The sequence below is a fragment of the Hibiscus syriacus genome, unplaced genomic scaffold, assembly GCF_006381635.1.
Source record: "Hibiscus syriacus cultivar Baekdansim isolate YM2019G1 unplaced genomic scaffold, ASM638163v2 tig00110793_pilon, whole genome shotgun sequence".
NCBI classification, from domain to species: Eukaryota; Viridiplantae; Streptophyta; class Magnoliopsida; order Malvales; family Malvaceae; genus Hibiscus; species Hibiscus syriacus.
Window position 1 is genome coordinate 403,056 of NW_024062864.1, and position 12,167 is coordinate 415,222.

General features: G+C 36.0%; 2 protein-coding genes across 3 annotated transcripts; both read right to left on the minus strand.

Annotated features, from left to right (window-relative positions):
• Nucleotides 1-733: 733 nt before the first annotated feature.
• LOC120141072 (acyl-coenzyme A thioesterase 8-like) lies at nucleotides 734-5,008 on the minus strand. Its single transcript, XM_039156012.1, has 8 exons — nucleotides 4,929-5,008; nucleotides 2,959-3,070; nucleotides 2,230-2,292; nucleotides 1,765-1,869; nucleotides 1,562-1,618; nucleotides 1,219-1,320; nucleotides 1,014-1,062; nucleotides 734-920 (listed from the first exon to the last, which is right to left on the minus strand). The coding sequence occupies exons 3-8, from the start codon at nucleotides 2,232-2,234 to the stop codon at nucleotides 768-770; spliced, it is 471 nt and encodes a 156-aa protein (XP_039011943.1). The 5' UTR covers nucleotides 2,235-2,292; nucleotides 2,959-3,070; nucleotides 4,929-5,008; the 3' UTR covers nucleotides 734-767.
• Nucleotides 5,009-5,515: 507 nt separating this feature from the next.
• LOC120141025 (beta-amylase 7-like) lies at nucleotides 5,516-12,108 on the minus strand. Of its 2 annotated transcripts, XM_039155971.1 has the most exons (11): nucleotides 11,794-12,108; nucleotides 10,737-11,290; nucleotides 10,181-10,468; nucleotides 9,833-9,910; nucleotides 9,394-9,597; nucleotides 8,447-8,641; nucleotides 7,954-8,118; nucleotides 7,033-7,293; nucleotides 6,255-6,461; nucleotides 5,874-6,093; nucleotides 5,516-5,736 (listed from the first exon to the last, which is right to left on the minus strand). In XM_039155971.1, the coding sequence occupies exons 2-11, from the start codon at nucleotides 11,172-11,174 to the stop codon at nucleotides 5,708-5,710; spliced, it is 2,085 nt and encodes a 694-aa protein (XP_039011902.1). In that variant the 5' UTR covers nucleotides 11,175-11,290; nucleotides 11,794-12,108; the 3' UTR covers nucleotides 5,516-5,707. The 2 variants fall into 2 exon arrangements, with proteins under 2 accessions (XP_039011902.1, XP_039011903.1); XM_039155972.1 differs by lacking the exons at nucleotides 5,516-5,736; nucleotides 5,874-6,093 and having other exon boundaries at nucleotides 6,313-6,454; nucleotides 11,794-12,106.
• Nucleotides 12,109-12,167: the final 59 nt, after the last annotated feature.

Consider the following 12,167-nt stretch of genomic DNA (forward strand, 5'->3'; position numbering starts at 1 on the left):
TTTTTTTTCACGTTTAAATTTGGGTTTGATAGAGTTTCATGAAATTTTCTGTTGATTTTGTGACTTCATATACGATCTTTTTAGTTTTTAGGTTATGAAGTGGTTGAAGTATACTAGGAGTAGAGGTGCACAAAAAATCCGAATATCCGATTTTGCCTAAAAAATATCCGAAACTGGATTTTGGAAAAACCGATTTTTTTAAAACCGGATCGGATATTTAAAAACCGGATAGTATAACCGGTTTGGGAGAAAATTGAACGACCGGTTTTTTAACCGGATTAAAAGCCGGTTTTTTTCAAACCGGATAAAAAACCGGTTTTTTAAAAAAACTGGATTTTTATCCGAAAAAATCCGGTTTTTTTTTTTAAAAACTGGTTTTTTTGCAAACCGAAATCGGTTACACCATCCGGCCCTCCAAACCGGTTAGGATCCGATCCGGTTTTTTTAAAATCCGGTTTTTAGGTTGGGAAAAACACCGGATCGGATTGAAATCCGGCTTCTGTGCATCTCTAACTAGGAGTGGGCGGCCATTGCAAGACCACCTACAAGCTTGTTGCTGTTGCTAATAACATTTACCTGAGGGAGCATTTTTCTATGTCGAAGAGTCTTAAAAGGGAAAAGGTCTTAAAGTTTAATCAAAAAGCTTAACACATTGCCAAATATCAAATTATTACACTGCAGTTCAAAGCTTTGAGACAGTCGACAGATTTGGGTGACTAGGCAACCTAAGCAATGCTTCTTGTGTCAATGATACAACGAGCTGCAAATCAAGATACACAAAGTACGACAACAAAGGGAATTGGTGGAAAAAGAGAAGGAACAACGAGATAAAGAAAAGGTAAACTAATTACCTCTCCCTTTCTGTTGAACATTTGGCCCGAAACAAAGCCATGGGCGACACAAGATGTAGGACTTAAAATCTGCGTGACATTGGTTCCATTAACGATTTTCTGAAGTGAATACAAAAATCAAACATAATTAATACGTGAGAATAGACTTCATCTTAAACATACCACGAACAATAACCAGTCGTCAGCCCTAAGTTGCCTGTGGAACCACATCCTGGTAAACATTAACAAAAGAGTAAACAATGTCGTATGTACATAAATTTTCTAAATATAGACGCAAGCAAGAGAGAATGAACTTTGGGTTGTGGAATAGGTGAGCCACAGACGAAAAGAATGGTTTATATTGCGCAAGATTACAGCAGATTCTTAGGAGTGGTCCAGGCTAAGGGGAGCTGACATAAAACCTGTTCTTCGGTGTGGGTTCAAACTAACACTACTAAAAATCAGATCTGAAGCAAAGGCCACCACACATCTGCAAAATATAGAATCAATACAAAATAAGAAAGCCTGATCTGCTTATAGTTCTCTTGTAAGACGGGGAAGTAGAGTGCAAGCGTGTGTCCACATGGCCACAGACAAAACAACCTCAAGTAAGCTTACATTATATGTAGAAAAGGTTCCGAGAATTTTGCCAAGTCTTGAGCAGAGCAAAAGTAGAAAGGTATATATATGGACAAAAAAAGAAGTATTTAGCATTTAAAGGGATCACTGACCTATGCAAAGCTTGGTCATCTGAAAGTTTTCCTTTGGCTCTAAACCAATACCTCAAACTGTAAAGCAAAAAATTATTCTCAAATAAGATATAGCACTGAACTGAAAAATGATAATGTGGCAGCTAAATTGGTTAATGCATACAAATATACTCCAAGTGAATTGGAAAAGCTAAGATTATGAAACACCAAAAAAAAGGCCTAACCTTGGCTCAGATTTATTCTGGTTTGTTTTAGTGTTAGGTTCACAAAACCTTATCTCTACCGGCCAAGGAACAAATTTTGTTGTGGCCACCTTTTTCCGGTAACTCCTGAAACAGAAGATTGTGAGGCATTGCACATAACACGGCAAAACTAAAAAAAAAAGCACACTATCCAAAGACATAAATATAAGGCCATCAGATACGGTTTTTGCCTTTTTTTCACCCAGTTTTTTTTTTTGGTGGGTTGGGGGGGGGGGATGTCAAGTTTACAACAAAACAAAGAAGTAACCAAGTAAAAGTGTAGATTAAAACGAGTTAAGAAACAAATGTATTCAAATCATATTAAAGTTTTGAACAATGTAAAATTACAATGTAAATAAAATACAGTATCGGTGTGAGTGCTGATATCCAATTATTCACCACACCAAATAACTGGAAATGTTAAAGACTTAAGCATATGCTAGTTACCCCATCTGGAGCTGGCACACATGGCATCATTGCTTCTTGATGATCAAACCCTTCTTCTTCTTTCTGTAAGATCAACACATGCAAAAGTACAAGTAATCTGAGATGCTACTACCACTCATTCAGCAGTTATCATGTGAGTATATATTACAACAGATCAGGAAGTTTACTAGAACGAGACCCAGATACTATTGCACACCAACCAACCATTATAAAAAGGTATAATAAACGGAGAAAAAGGCTGCTGGATAAAATATTGTAGTACATTTCATCATTAGCTAACATGTACCTCTGCACCTAAAAATGTAATATCTTCTTCACATATTTTTTATAGATAAAATAATTGGATTATTAACAAGTTAAAAAGGGAAAACTCAACTCGTGTTCTAATGCTTTGGTAAAAGAACAGAATAAGCAATATTGGCACCTTCATGAAAGAACAGAATAAGAATTGTTGAGCTTGTCTACTTAAGCATTATTTAAAACCATCACTCGTACCATTTTTTCCCATTGATACCAATCTACATATAGTATAACAGAAAGTGACTTCCATGAAGATGAAGAAGCAGACCATGATAGTTCTTCACAGATACAATAATATAACAGTTATGCCTACCTTTTAATATTTGTTTAACTTTCAAGCTCATATGAAAAACTAATTGAGTCAAAAATTGAAGAATTAGGAAAGCAGATGGGAGCCTTTGAATATAAAATGAAGAAGATACTTCATACCTGAAAGGAGGCTAATAATGTGAATATGATGTTTCCCTTTTGTATTGCATCTACCTACTGGTAGCAAAGTTTCTACCATCGCGTAGACGATTAACTTGATATGTTATAGGTACTGTAAAAATGTAAGTAAAGCTATAAATATTTTCTATTGCGAAAAATCTCAAGATGAATCAGTGATTTAATAGATAAAGTTCAATAAGTAAAAACAATGTAAAAGCTATGATTTATTCATGGTACTAGTTTTTCTTGATACGAAGGATGTTCAAAAACATTACTATGTTTTTCACCCCACCATAATTTCGAAGAAAAAATCGTAAGCAACAGGGTTGAATTGATAATCTTTTGGAGCCTAAAAGTGAAACTAAATTGCTTATCCAGCTTATTGCATGTTTTTTTCATTTTAAGAAATGAAAGAGGTTAATGCGTTAAATATATATTTTTTCTATCTACTTGCACATGGCACCTAATATTTGCGTCTCTCAGGTCATGAGTCATGGCATCTAACTTCAATTTAAAAAGTACAGGAGGCTAGTGTCACGGGCTACAAAACAAGGTCCAAGACCCATGCAAACATAGGCGCCCGAGGAGTTTCGAGCAACACATCAAAACCTAAAAGCCTTCTAGAATCGAAACGTGCCTGCTGCCATCCAAAAGACCCAAATTCGAGATACCCAATTCATCAAGTAAATAGAAACCTAGTGGGATTAAGATTCAAGAATAAAAGATAGAATCTGATTTCCAAGTTGTATTAGGACTTTGTTTTTAATCCTAGTCGACGGAGTAAATGGAGTTTATGTCTAAGGCACCGTCAGTTGTAAGGGGATTCTAGTATAAATAGAGGCTCTCTCAACCTCAATTGTCATGACGGATTTAAATAACAAATAAGATAAACACGAGCATTCGGCTCAAATCTCTCTTGACATCTTCTCATCTTAAGCCTTTTCTTATTCTGTTTTTGCCCACTCAATCCGTTATACCCTTTTAAGCCGACTAAGTGCGTTCTAGGCATTATTCATTCGAATTGAAGGCTGACTTAGGCACACAATTCATATTTTCGAGTCTAAGGCCGCACGGTTTGCTAGTTTCAACCCTAGCCCTGTGACACTAGGATATCCTTCCAAATGACAAGAAGATAGAGAATGGAGAATGAAATTTACTAGCTTGTACATTTTCAAACTGTTAAGAGTTATGAAGATTGAAAATGTGGGATTATAGTGTCGTGCAAAAATTTAGTTACTGTGAACAAATCAACAGTAGGGAATTTCTAAAAACCAAGAAAGTATGATGGATCCATTTACTGCAATAATGCTCACAGATAAGGCACTTACTATTAATATCCCCTACCATAAGAAAAATAAAAAAATTCATCGACTATTTTGACAATTTTATGATTTAATCCCTGATTTCCTTATTCATTCATTTTAAGTCTATTTTTTTCTTTTATTAAATTTGAACCACATGCTCCTAAACCATTGTAGAATACCTATGTGCTTTCAATTCCTTTTTTTATAACAATTTTTAATTTTCAATTTAATCCTTCGACTTTTCATGATTTCTTTTTTCTTCAATTCATCATTCATTTTAAGTCTAGAATTTTTGCCAAATTTGGATCATATAGTCTTGTACCACTATAGAATGCCTATATAACTTTAATTCTTATTATTTTTTACAAATATACTCTTTTTTTATTTAATCCCTTAGCTTTGTATTTTATTAAATTTGATATTTTGATTACAATTGTTTGTAAATTTTTTATTCTCATTAATTTTTTTATACTCTCGTTAATATTTTAACTTCAAAATATCTTTTTTAAAATATAATATTATAAATATATTTTATAATTTTAGATTATATTTGATATATTAAATAACATTATATTATTTAAAGAATACAAAGATATATATATATATATATATATATATATATATATTATGGTTAGAGAAAATCAAAAAATTAAAATCAATCCTTACCATAACAGTTTCAACGTGTTTTCTCACCTACCAAACATCTCCAACTGAAAATCTCCTACAAAACTCCGACGCTGCAAGAAAGAGATTAACAGAAATAAGCTTCCGAAGGTGCGAAAAGATTTTAAAGTTTCAATTGGGTTTACAAAGGCGGTCTCACCTCTCCGCTGCGCAGTGGAGTAAAAATACTAGGGTTTCAGCGTTTTATGTTTATTTATAGTTGGGTAAACGATCACATTTGTCAGTGTCTGTGTATCGATTTGAACAGTAAAATATTTAAATTTTAGTATTAAATTCCGATATTATTTTTTTATCATTAAATTATATAATACGCATCATATGATGTAAAGGTCAAACTAGCAGTTTTAATAATAAAAGGACTTAATTAACAAAAACTAATATTTTAGAGAAGGGTTAATATAAAATCAAGGCCATAATTTAGAGACATTAGTACAATTAATTCTGATATTTAATTAGGAGAGATATAAATATACTCAGATAATTTATAGATCAAAAACAAATCCAGATTTTTAAACAGGTTTACAAAAATCACGAACTTCAAAAACTGCATATATATGAAACCCACTGTCATTCCTAGTTACTAGAGCGGATGGGTCGAAAATAATTCACCATTGTAGTCCATGGTATCATTTACATGTGTTTGTTAAATAAACTAAAAATAAGAACACTATTTCTCCAATTACAGTCAACATTTGTTGCGGGAGGGGAAAATGAAATGATACATGATAACATTTAAGAGCTTTCCAAACTCGTTGCTGCTATTATACCTGGAGATCTAGAACTGCTTCCCCTGCAGCAACAAGAGTCGGTCAGTTTCCCCCATTCCATCGTGTTGCTCAATCTTATCTTTTACTTTGTATGATAAATTACCTCAGAGACTATGAAACTGAAGTTTGTTCAGAAGTGAAAATAGATTTAGAAACTCACCATGCATTCGCTTCACGAACCGTTCAAATTCTGCGAAATTGTCTCTCTCCATGAGAAGTGGGGTGAGCCTAAGGTAAGTAAAGGACGAGAAATGTCTCCCTTCTGGATCATTTACCGGCTTCACAGTGTGTAGTATCTTGTTGTAGCCTACTCTATCATGGCAATGAAAAGCATTCTCGCTTGCAACCACAATGCATGAATCCCATGCTGCATTCAGCACCTAAAACGGACAATTACTAAGCTTTCTGGATTTGTATAAAGAATATCACAATCGGATTTATAGTAATATTTTTCAAAGAAAAAAGTGTTCCTCCAGAAGAGAGGTAAAAAACGTGAGAGCAAGTAAATAATAAGGTTTGCTAGGAGCTCTAAAAACCTCACCTGCCAGGCTAAACCATGAGGATCTGCCAGTGCTTCCTGCAACTCTTCACGCTGCAGTTCAGCACATGCAAAGTTTAAAGCAGCTCCATGCTTATGTAGCATTTCAGCTATTGCAACATAGCCATCTCGATTACAGGGATTGTAGAATCCAGCCGTTAATTCGGCAGCATGACTCGATGTTTTGTACAACCAGTGAATACCTGGCAGCTGCACGGCAATTAAAACATGGAAAGAAAACAATACTACATACCTTGAAGCAACTTTTAATTTTAATTTTCAAAAGGTAATAAAATTTGCATTCAACTGAACTTCACGGCAGGAGGAAAATTCTAAAATAAATCAAGGGGGAAATGCACAGGAAATGGAAAGAGAAAGAGAAGAGGAAGGGGGAATTACTCTTCATTAGCAGATTAAAATGATCGTGTCAAAATGGATACATAGCATTTCACAAGGCAGTAAAAATGGAAAACGTGAAAGCATGTTATACAACAACTTCCCCTCATTGAATTTCATTACACAACCAAATGCTTGATATAAGAATCGAACTGTGTAATATTAAGACATGAAACAAGACTTCAATCTTAGAGTACTTCTAAGTTCACCGGGCTTGATGGGGTTTGAGGATTGAAAAGGACAACACTTTTGAAGAAGCACCAGGGGGGTGTTCAAGAAAAAGGAGATTGCTATGAATCCAAACAATGAATCATAAAATCAATTTTAGAGGGTAAGAAGAAAATATTCAGTCGGGCGTAAGACATATCATTGCAAGCTGACTCACCTTTACAGCAATGCAAGTGCCTTCAAAAGCCGACTTTGCCAATGAGAGTACCAGGTCTCCATGATTGACTAATACCTGAGAGTACCAATTAAGGAAAAACCTCCCATAGTAACCATCATAGTCTCCTCCGTCACAAAAGAAACCAGTTTCATGCGGGTGGGAAATATATGATCCGGCATTATCTGGCCCTCTAGCCCAATAGTTGTGTCCCCTCATTTCTGCTGCCTTCCTCAGGCTTTTTAACATATACTGATCATAACACTGGAAAAGCAAATAGCTATATGATGCCCAGAGGAGAACAAGAAACTAAAGGTTTTGGCAATGTTTAGGTGACAAGAACACAAACAAGGAAACATGCTGTACAAGGAACACAATGTGAGCAAAAAAAAAGAGAACCAAAACTTGCTAGGCTAGCAATGGAGCAATACTAAAATCACGATGAGATTACTTGCACTAAAGTTCAATAGAATCACATGCAAGGAAACCACCTTTTACCACAAGTGGGTTAGATTCGAACACTGAGCATACCTTCTAAAAGGTTCCTAGAAAACATGATTAGTCACCATTTTTTATTACTTCTAGACAGTATACATGAACGGGGTGAGAGAACAAGAGAGGGAGCAAAGATGTAGGCTAAGTTTCCAGGTGCATGAAAATTAAAAAAATGTATGCAATGAAGCATCTAGGGCTGGCAAAACATATATAAAGCAGCAAAGTAATATATTAAACTATATAACAGAGATTTAAAATCAGTCATCACATTTAGGTTAGAAAATTGAACTAGTGAATCTGATGTACAAGCAAAATTTCCGTCAGTTTTTCCAAGCTCAAGAAGCTAAATAAGCAGCAAATCAAATAATGTGAGAATATGGTAGCTTTAAACAATGCACGAGTTGATAGTCAAGTTGTAATAACAATTACCTGGAACTCCCCGATCCCAGGATATCTCCATCCATGCTTTACTGGACAAGATGGGTATCGTAGCTCCCCACAGGGACCTAGTCCAACTTCAACCATGGATATGATACCATCCTCAAAAAATTCATCAAATTCCACTCGGAAACTTCTCATGAAATCGAAATATACCTATGTTTCCCAACAAAAACTTACACATAAAAAATCCATCGTTTAAGGAATACTAGCATGCCAGTGAAGGGAAGAAAGAGCAAACCAAGTTAGCATAACATATCAGTTTACAGTATCCCTCAAAAGTAAATTTCAGAAAATAGCAAATTGAAATCACTTTGTTTTGTAGCCCTGCTGATTTTAACATAAGATAAAACCCAGATCCATTACCAATTATATAGTCAGAACATATTAATAGAACTACCTTCTGTTGGTCTCAAATGAATTTGGTGATTTACAACAGAGGAACTTACACGATGGTATTGAAAGCTATATCAAAGACTAATACCTCAACAGCAGTTCGGCCCCTTAAAACTCGTTCCTTATCAATACCCCATGAGAGGCATTCGGTGTTTCTTCTTCCTTCTCTATCTGTGAAAAATATGTCAGGATTGCTTCTACCAATTTCTGCAACCCAATGGGGCAGTGGAATACAAACATCATCACCAACATTGCCACCACATTCATGAAACGACATCACAACCTGATCCATCAATAAGATAACTGTTACACTTGGAACAGATCAAATATAATGGTGCATCATACCTATCCCATATCTGAAGCCAAGCATCATTAAGAAGAGAAAAGAAACTCTACGATCTACAAATGACAAATCACTTATCTCAGACACCTTAACCATAAGTATGCCAGTCCTAAATTGTTAGGGCTATTAATATGAATAAAGTTTTAGGTGTTTGGATTGTTTTATTCTGTTAATAGTAAGCAAGTCGAAATTTTGAACTTCCTTCCAACATAGGATGAAATAAACCTAAATGTAACCTACCCTCCAAAGGCATACCACTGCATAATATGAACATCAATTACATTGGTGTACTTTTTCACAAATTGCATGACAACAGCCTTCACCAAAGGCATATTACTCTGCCATGCAGCACATGGGCATCTTGACACACATAGGGATTCAAAAAGTATATCAAATACTCATCATGCACATAAATCAGAAAAAGCTGACATCTAGACAAATTTTGCAAGATAAGAAGGTAAGTAAAGAGGCTTTTGACTAACTTTCAGCGTATTGAACTGCAGCACCGTTGGGGGATAAGATCAGCCTAAACAAGGGAGACTATCTAATCTTATGCTCGTATTAACAAATAACTAAAGTAAATACATGGAATGAAATCAAAGATAGAACATATTACAAATTCCCAATTAAAAACTCACCTCAGGCAATGAGAAACCATTCGACCATATACAAATTCCCAATTAAAAACTCACCTGCAACTTAAGCTTAAGCTCATGAACCATCTGAAAGAGCCTTCGGTAACCATTCCAGTTATATTCTTGAGGAGCATGAGCTTCCACTATTCCCCACCAGCAGTCAGTCATGACTCCATCTACATTGATTGATTTCAATACTCTCAGCTGCTTTAGTAGACTGTCTGGATCAACTAGCTCACACTTCATGTTGATGACCCCCAACTGCGACAGTTGAAGTAAATTATTTGACTGAAACTAAGAAAGCATCTTGAAAGAAAAGTGAGAAATTTGGCATTTAGTTGGTTTTGAGAAACATTTCAGCATCAGAAAGAAACTCTGTAGCGGGAAACAGAAAAAGAATTACACTTCCTCGTTTGACAAAAAGGCTATGAAGTGTTGAAGAGTAATTATGAGCCAATGTAAATATAGAGAAAGAAACTCGAATTAAAAAACTCACCGGTAGCATTACACAAACTGGAACATATGGAGTGCCAGCAAAATCACGTTCTGGTAGCTTAGGAGGAAGCCCAATAAGCTGTAAAGATTGTAGATTAGAAGAGAAAATGAGCAAATAAAATTATAAAAAATTAACACACCATATCATTTAATTTATTATTACTATTATTATTTTGGACGGGGGAACTATCATTTCAATATAAATATGGATCAATTATATTTTTTTGAGACTCAAGTGCTAGCAAGGCATGGTGGATCCAATTTCCAAACATCCTTTGGTAGATGTAAATCAGCAGCATGAAAGGCACAGGTCATTGCACGCATGTGACCTCATATAACACTGACATACCTGTTTGTCATTTATCGCTTCCATGGAGCCAGCAATAAGAGGAAGACTTTCCGAACGTTCTCCTCCATTTCCAGCCATGTCTGAACTTTGAGAATGGGCACTTGAGGATAGATCATAAGGTGGAGGAGTAGGCAAGAAAACACCCTTCATATGACAAGCATTGTATTCTACTGAGGTGCAATATCCAGAGGAGACTCCCTGCAAGGAGGTAGGTGGAGCTTGTTGTGATGGAATCTGAGAGGGGGATGAAGTCATGCCTGCAGAAGTGCCACCAGCAGGCCTTGAACCCTGCAAAGAGAGAATACTCCCAGTTGGATTTTCCATATATTCATCAGAATAAAAAGATCAAAGAAATATTAAAGGGAGTAGAAGTTCAATGTCTAATGCACTATCAATATTGTGTAGGGAAACAATTAATATGCATACATAATCCAAGATTAATGTTTAGCAATTGAACAATTTATGAACCTATTGAATTAATAACATCTCAATGTTGTACATATTGAATGAACTATGTGCTCAATCTAAGAGATAAAATCCATGCATTCAAAAGCACCTGAGATCTGGATGGAAAAGTGGTTCCATCAGGAAGAACAACCCAGCCAGCTTCCCTGGCCAAAGCTGCAATCACATCATTTATATCAGCTCTAACCCTCAGGTTATAGTTCCCATGCCTCCGCAACCCTGCCAAGATCCTTGCTGTTATTGCTCTTCGATGCCGCTCTCTTAGCTTTGTTCGCTCCTTTTCTTCTAGTGGTCTTGATCTCCGAGCTCCTCCACCTGGGGTGCTGACTTGCTCTTGAAGTTGCTGCTGGGTTTGGAACTGGCCGCTGGTACTCGTCGTCACTCCATCAGCTCCCAACATCATCTGTGCAGCAATATGCTTCTCTCCATTCACCTGATCCTCATTGTCCTCTCCTTTTACATCCATGTCAATTTCCTCCTCATCATCATCCTCATTAGCTCCTATCAGATTCTGCAAATCAGTGGCCATAATTTTCCATTCTAATCCAGGTCCCTTAACTCCAAAATACCTCGGGATTATAACTTCTCTGCATAGATTTCTCTTACAATGCAACAACCAGATCTGCTGATTTCTGTCCCATCTTCCTGTTAAATAAAAACTCAATTCATATCATTTCAAAGAAGGCAAAAGAACTCGCCAATTAAACGTAGTTCAAACTTGCAATTCTACATGTTTCCTTTATACAATGACCAAAATAATAACAACAATTATTATAAGGTACCTATTAAGCTTCTTAGGCCTCAGAAATATCAAATATCCCAGTAAAGTTGTCAAGGAACTGTTTGTCTCATTTGGATTTTAATTTTTCCTTCATGAAAATATAAGACTGTAAAAAAAAAAAATAAGAGTCAATTTTTCTTTGTTTTATCTTCTTTCACTTATAAAGCAGTTTCTCAGCAATCACATGAAGGGAATTAAGTACTTTACAGAATTCTCCGAGGTAAATTAACCATTAATCCTAGGCAGACTTAGGAAGGATTTACTCTAGAACTTCAAAAAACAAGTTTCCAAAAAGAATTAGAGAACCTATCAACTAAAAACAAACATGGCCAAGGCCAGCTTGAAAGTTTTCTCCCACGAACATTACCTTAAAATCAGTGTCTCAGTTTTTCCAGTAACTCTCACGCAAATCTTCAATTTTTCAGAAATGAAGCTCCGGAATATCCCCAGTCCTTCGTCGTCTATCCGAATTCCACTTTCTAGTCTCCAACGGACTGATTTATACGAATAGATCAATATTCCCGGTAGTCGGGGCCGACTCCAGCTTGGTTAAGACGACTGTTCCCCGTAAATGCTAAATTGAAGAAGCTAGGAGTAGGGGCGGAGGACAGGGCTATTTCTGGCTAGGGTACGGGGGCGCGTGAATAGGGAAGAGGCGAGCGCGTGACGGATAAGGTTTCACGCGTGTGCGGGGGTTGAAAAGCGTGTATGTGTGTGAAATTCAGGTCTTGGCACGAATGG

Excerpts from the sequence above, each read along its gene's own strand:
- LOC120141025 (XM_039155971.1), bottom strand. The coding sequence starts at position 11,174 with ATGGCCACTGATTTGCAGAATCTGATAGGAGCTAATGAGGATGATGAT. Across the intron at positions 8,642-9,393 it reads AGCTTAAGCTTAAGTTGCAG|GTTGTGATGTCGTTTCATGA; the intron begins GTGAGTTTTTAA and ends TTGATGGATCAG. Across the intron at positions 6,462-7,032 it reads GCACTTGCATTGCTGTAAAG|CTGCCAGGTATTCACTGGTT; the intron begins GTGAGTCAGCTT and ends ATTGCCGTGCAG.
- LOC120141072 (XM_039156012.1), bottom strand. Across the intron at positions 1,321-1,561 it reads GATGACCAAGCTTTGCATAG|ATGTGTGGTGGCCTTTGCTT; the intron begins GTCAGTGATCCC and ends TATATTTTGCAG. Across the intron at positions 921-1,013 it reads ACGACTGGTTATTGTTCGTG|ATTTTAAGTCCTACATCTTG; the intron begins GTATGTTTAAGA and ends AATGTCACGCAG.